General features: G+C 41.0%; 1 protein-coding gene across 1 annotated transcript in view; it reads left to right on the forward strand.

Annotated features, from left to right (window-relative positions):
- The window catches only part of PDILT (protein disulfide isomerase like, testis expressed), a 41,101-nt gene extending 38,913 nt beyond the window's left edge, over positions 1-2,188 (forward strand). The window contains exons 10-11 of the mRNA XM_077827414.1: positions 405-494; positions 2,117-2,188. Of these exons, the coding sequence (XP_077683540.1) occupies positions 405-494; positions 2,117-2,188 (162 nt within the window). The remainder of the gene's footprint in view (positions 1-404; positions 495-2,116) is intronic.
- Positions 2,189-6,812: the final 4,624 nt, after the last annotated feature.

The following is a 6,812-nucleotide window of genomic DNA, read 5'->3' on the forward strand; positions in this document are numbered from 1 at the left end:
ATGTCCAATTCCAATTAAAATGTTTTAGGCAGCTTTGAAAAGCTCACCCATACTCTGTATGGTCTCTATTCTGTAAAAAAAATGCATGCATCTGCTTAATTATATGCATGAGATATCAATAGTTAGTTGGCAGGATCCAGGCCTAGTATAATAAGTTAAGGTACTTTGTGTGGTTTGTGCAGGATTCTCTCCTTTCTTCTCACAGGTATTTATATCTATCTCCTTCCCCATTCTAGATATCCAATTAACTTTCGAATTTGTTGAGTCTCCTCCATGGCTTTTTAAACTAAATGCAAGAGTCCAGAGTCTGATAAGCCTGCATAACTCAGAAATCCCTGTGTGCTGTGGTCCGATTTCAGGCATTTTATGCATAGAATAATTCTTTACCCTTCTATTCTTTTCAGGTTGTGGTATATGATGGGGAATACACCCTTGAGGCTTTTGCTGAATTCTTAGAAAAACAAAGCAAGCCAAAAGTAGAAGCAGCAGAAAAGGTAAAGGATTTGACCTTCCACTCTGCCACACCCGGGTTTACAACACATGATCCTTCTTTTCTTGACGCTAATGTTACAGGTCTCTGAGCCAAGAAGCTCGCGTAGCCACCTACTGGGCAGCAGGAAGCAATTGCTATCTGGGCAAGAGAGAACTGAACTTTGACTGGGTTTTGATTTTACAAATCAAAGCCTCAGCCGAAGTTGGTTGGGATGAAAATTGGAAAGGTTCACATCTAGCTCCCATTTTATCCACTTCCTTTAAGTTCAGAGGGGCTTCTCTCCTTTCTAAACACTGTGGCAGAAGTAACTGCAATGTTTTCCTTTCCTTTTTGTGATCCGGATTGGACTATAGCCTGGATCACCAACCACAAGTTTTGGTGCCCTTGACTCAACCTGTCTCCAGGAGGCTGGGCTTCATCTGCTGCTGAGCACACGATGTATGCACGAGATGCTCCATATTGACTCAGTTGCATATTTACACGTATTTCATTATGAAAGAGTTAATGACAAATAATATAGTTTAACAACCTGAGACTCAAGATACATGTAGAAAACACAGAAAAGGAATGATAGAGTCCTCACACCTAACTTCTGCTGAGAAAGGATATGCAAGGACAACTTGGCGCATAGTCTGCCTTTCACTGGAATCCAGGGCCTATGCTGCCAAAAGGAGTGAGAAGGAAGGTGCCCAGGATGCACTGAGGATGCCACTGAAATTGCCCTGTAAAGGTACAGGGAAGCAATGAGATGGTGGATGGAGAAATACTGAGGAATGTGATTCACCCTTCAATCAGGGCTTAGAGATGGTTCAATGACTAAGCAGCTAGTTTTGGGAAGCAGAGCTTCTTCTCCTGCTGTACATATGAAGGGGCTGCAGCTGTGGTGAAGGTTCTCCAGTCATGTGTTTGAAGGAGGGGTAGGAGTCACATTCACTCACTTTCCTCTGTGCTTACTATAGTGCTGTGTGTACTCTGCTATTTCTCTCTTGGTGCCTTATTCCACTTTAAAGTATAAGGGCTGCAGGGTAATTCTACAGCCAGTCTGAAACCCTATCTAAGATTTGCTTTGCACTGCTCAAGGGAGAGCATTTGGCATTAGCCCACCTGCTTATATTTGCTGTCCTTATCGAATGACACCCAAAGTTGTCCAGCACAGTACTGCAGGAGACACTGGGGTTTTTTGCACAGTGCACTGCTTGAAGTGCAAATCCCCTGTTGGACGAATACTTTTTGTTCCATTACTGGGGAAGATACAAATAGCAAACTCAAAGGGCTGCTCTTCTGAGGTTGCACTAGAAAAGACAAAGCATTATCTCTACAGGATTTTTAGATCTGCCCATGCATTACATAGTGCGAGTGACTGGTTTTTCAAGAGTTTATCAGAATTTCACACAAAGGGCATCTCATCTAAGCTTTGCCCAGGGGCTGAGGTGTGGGTGTGAGATCGCATTTTTTGGCAACAGCAGCACTAGCTTTGATCTCATTAAGATGTAAAAGAGAAATCTAAAGTTCTTATAATATTTTTAAAACTCATTTTACGGAGAACAAATACTCACTGAAGTGATTCTTTTCTCATGAGAGGCTATAACACAGAACTTCATTGGTGTATTTTATTTTTTAAAGACTCCTTCTGGAGAAAGCAAAGAGGATCTCACTGAGGAACAGACTGTCATAAAACAGAAAGAAGAACTTTAACTCCACAGTGAAGGGGAAAGATTCCATAGGAGGATATCCTGAAGATGAGGATGCTCCACACTATGAGAACTTTGATCGCATCATGAGAATATAAGGATGCATCAAAAAACAAAAGAAAATAAAGAGAGATTATAATATCACTGTCTGGCTGTGCATCACTGTGCATTACTCTTTGGAATGTGACTTTACTGGTGTTTTCCTCTAACCTGGAATCAATGTCTCAGTTCTAAAAGTAATCTTCCATTTTGCCTTAAATGTTTTTATTGTCAGGGTGCACTCTCCACTCCTGTCTTTTCCAGTGCACACAGCCTGCTCAGAGACACTCTGATTGTGAGCACCATGTGTAGTTTATTTACGTTTCCCCTGTCACCTTTACAGTGATGCACAGTACCTTATCTACAACAGCACATAATCCTCAGCCCCTTAGATCAAGGATAGGAGAGGTGGGAGATCTCTCCTGGGACTAACTGAGAGTTTGTCTCTCTCATCCCCTCTTCCCCAGGCACTTCTTTCCTGTGCCTTTTCTAATTTCTGGGTGAATGAGTTAATTAGTAAATAGTGTCACAAGAGAAAGGATTAAGGCCCTACAGAAAACAGGACAAAGTTCATTCAGCATCCTAGCCTTTGTGAATGAAACCTGCTGAATGCACATTCACAGTAGTTCCCTGTTGCACCAATGCAACCCTCATGTCTTCAAGAGAAGGGGGAATTCATGCCATGGGAATTGAGCCAAAATTAGAACAAATATCTGGATTATTTTAAAAATAAGCATGTGCAGCTAAAGATTGAGGACCAGATTTTTAAAGTCCATAGGGGTTAGGCACTTTTGAAATTTCCATTAGGTAGCTGTGTACACCCTTAGGCATCTAGAGACCTCTACAGATTTGACCCTGTGCCCTGAATGAGAACAAATATTTGTGGGATTTTGGCATTTTTGCTTCCTGCCCTGACTGGAAGCAGGAAATGTAGAGGAGCACAGCAGTTAAAAATAAATCAGCCGGGGTTCAAAAACATGAAATGCACTTTATTGTACATCTACAAAGGTTCAGGGATGATTCCAGTTTTGGTCAAGAAGTTGGTTATTTTATATTATTTTAGCCAAACACGATCACCTGTTCCTAACTCTAAGGCTGAATCTGATTGCTGTGTTCTACTGAAATACAAAGATTTGCCTAAAGAGTTAGCCAAAGTTCACACACAGACAGTACAACACAGAGGTGGTTTAAAGCAACAACTATGATTTTAAAGGATAATTATTTGCTCACTTGTATGCTCAAAGAAATAAACCTATTAACTCCTGTGAAATGTGTTCTTTTAAAATGTGGTTCAAACAACTTTCAACCTGACATTTTGTACAACCATTTACCTATTGAATGGGAAAGGAATTGGACATTCAGGAAAAAGTTTCCTTTCTTCATGAAAACTGAGCTCTGTACTTGATTTCTCAGCTCTCCAAATAAAGCTAGTGGCCCTTATTGCTGGAAACTCTTAAAGCATATGGATGGTGGATTAAAGAACCCAGATCCAGCCTGCTCCTTTGCAGTCCAGACCTAAAATCAAACCATTGGTATTTGCTGCCAAGCACTGCCTAACTCTCCTAATATGTTTTAAGATATTGGCAGGATATTTGCCTCGTTTTTCCATCCCAGTGCCTATGTTTTCTGTCCCATTGACTGTCTTGTCTATTTAGATTGTAAATTCTTTGGGACAGGGCCAATCTCTAGGTGCACGTATAGTGTCTAGCACAAAGGGGCTCTCATCTAGATTGGAGATTCTGAACACTCAATAATAAAATATATTTATTACAAACAGAGAACCTATCATTTGAGGTTCTGAGAGAATAGATTCAAACAGAAGAATGAGCAGATAAGATTGTTTGATTGCCTCATACCGAGAGGGGAAAAAAACCCAGGCAGGCAATTCATAATACTTGCAACAAGATGAAATTTGAATGGCACTACGTGCAGATACTGTACCATATAAATCTACCAAATCCAGAAGCTATAATGGTTTAATTGTTTTCCCCAAAGAAAAATGAAAGACATGCCCCCTATAGCAATACTCTTTATTGGAAGATGGGATTATCATTCAAGATAAAATAAAAATTAATTTTTACTGCTCCTTCCCACTGGATATGAAATTCAGTCTTGAAACAGTCATCGAGCCCATTATAAAGGTATGGGATTAATGAAAAAATGATTCATCTCGATAAATGACATGTTAGTGCCTATTAGAAGCTAATATCTTGGGTGCCAAGGCAAGGGTCCAAGTCCAGGCTCCCACTCTGTACCCTCTGCACTGCTCTGGTGACACAAAGAGGGTGGAAAGCTTCTTTAAAGAGCCAGCTGAGGATTCTTTGCCTGGGGAAACGTCTGCTAGTGAAAAGCCACCCTAAATAATGCTGCATCACCTGCTCCTGCCCTTCCCCTCTCCTGGTGGAAGGGTGTTGCAATAGTGGGAGCGGGTGTGGCCAGAATGCACTACCATTCAGGAATTCAGGACCAGCAAAACAGCCCAGGAGGCCACTTCAGCTGAGCCCTGTAGCTGCTCTAACTTGTGCCTGGGGCCAAACTGGTTGCTGGTAGTCGGGTGACCAGATAGAAAGTGTGAAAAATCGGGATGGGGGTTTGGGGTAATAGGCACCCATATAAGAAAAAAGCCCCAAATATTGGGACTGTCCCTATAAAATCGGGACATCTGGTCACCCTAGCTGGTAGCCCCTTGATTGGCAACTCTAAGTTCTATGGCAGTACATAACAAGAATTGATTGAGCTTGCATAGTGAAACTCCAAGCTTTACTTAGCGCTAAAAGAAAGATTACACATTATGAGTTTGAATAATAAAATGCACATCTGTAAATTGTATGTTTCCTTAGATATAGGATGTACTTTCTTGCCCCAAAAGTTGACATATCAATATAATCTAAATATAATTGTTACTTTAGTTCACTAAATGTCTTTGTGGGCGGTATCAGGATGCTCACAGTTAAAATGGTTGTCTACAGTGACCAAAATTACACTTCACCTTATAAGAGATCAACAGCAGTATTAGCAACAGAGGCCATGTTCTGGATTGGTATAACATTTGATGGTGGGGATACATCCCAGTTTGTCTTGCTGATGAAGAGCTGCTATGCCTACCACAAATGCTACCAATCCAAAAAAATATTTGATAATTCAAGATGGGTATGGATCAGAGAATTACTTGCAAAGAATCTTATCTTTCATCTGCAGCACATAATCATGTTACCAAGGGTAAGGAGGGTAGTTAGATTCCAACCCAGGTCAGGGCAAAGTTCTATGTTAGGCATTTCTACTACGCCCATTTCTATTGTGTCAAATACACCCTTAAAACACAAATGATGTTGCATTGCAGTACCAGAGATAGCTACCTCACCTTTGCTCTCCCATGCTACAGGAATCTCACTTCTTTCTTTGAATAGGCTCCAAGGTGGCTTTAAGAGACTAGTGGTAAATTTTTTTAAAGTGCCTAAGTGACTCAGTAGCGTAAGGCCCATTTCCAAAAGTCAATTAGGTGCCTATGTCTGATTGAAAGTCAGTCAGTCTCTTCTACCACTCTTGCCTTTCCTCATCTCCAAGCACCTGAGAGCCCTGGTCAGTTGATGGTCACCTGATTCTGCTTGGTTGCAGAATGCATTGAACCACTGTAGGATTTATATTGGTCCCTTCCCATCTCTGGCTTGGCATGGGGAGAAAGGAGTCAGTGACCAACAACAGGGTCACATCAGTAGAACAGGACAGGGAAAGAGACGGCATGGAACAGGACTTGCTGCATCCTATGAATCCGTAGCTAGCTCCATTTCCCAACCACCAGACAGCTGCCTTCTCTCTGCATGACACCCTCCAGTAATAGCATGGTACACGTAAGAAATTAACTAGCTCCCAGATGACCTGCCCTTGGAAACGGTCTACTTCCCTAAGGGTTGAAACCAGTACTGAAATGTTTTAACTTAAACACAGTTTAAGTTCCTTAATTATGTTAAAGTAACCCATTTTCCAAACTATGCCAACATCTACTGAATTTAGCAAACAAGTCTCATTACATGCTATATGTATGGTAGTGTCCCAACAGCCATAATCAAAATTCAGCCCTTAATAGTTTGACATCTGAATTGTAGAACAGTATATTAATCAATCAATGTGGCTTTTACAGCTGTAAAGCTGTAAGCTGTTTAAGCACACAAGAGTCTACTGTAACCCTGTTAGAAAATGGTGTCTCAGCTCAAGGACAATTTTCCCTTCAAATGGTCTGTTGGAAGCCACAATCTTGTTCATCTACACTGCAAAATTAGTCTCTCATGCTAGCACTGAAGCATGCAAGCCATTACGTGTATTTATGACAATTAGAAATTGTAGCTCACTGATGCAGAGACATTTTTACATTGTTATAATAAATATTGCATTGTAATCCTGCTAAAGAAGCAGATTTGCTCTCAATAGTCTTGTTTTGGAATTGGAAGTCATCAATGATGTAGACAACCCCAGCCTATATGAATAAAGTCTAACTCCTGCTAGTCTTACCCACTTGGCTACACATGCCAATAAGATGAGAGGATTTGGCCCGTAAGTTGTAAGTATTGTGACAAAGCTCTGTCCTTGCATCC

This window comes from Eretmochelys imbricata, chromosome 10 (genome assembly GCF_965152235.1).
Source record: "Eretmochelys imbricata isolate rEreImb1 chromosome 10, rEreImb1.hap1, whole genome shotgun sequence".
Taxonomy (NCBI): Eukaryota; Metazoa; Chordata; order Testudines; family Cheloniidae; genus Eretmochelys; species Eretmochelys imbricata.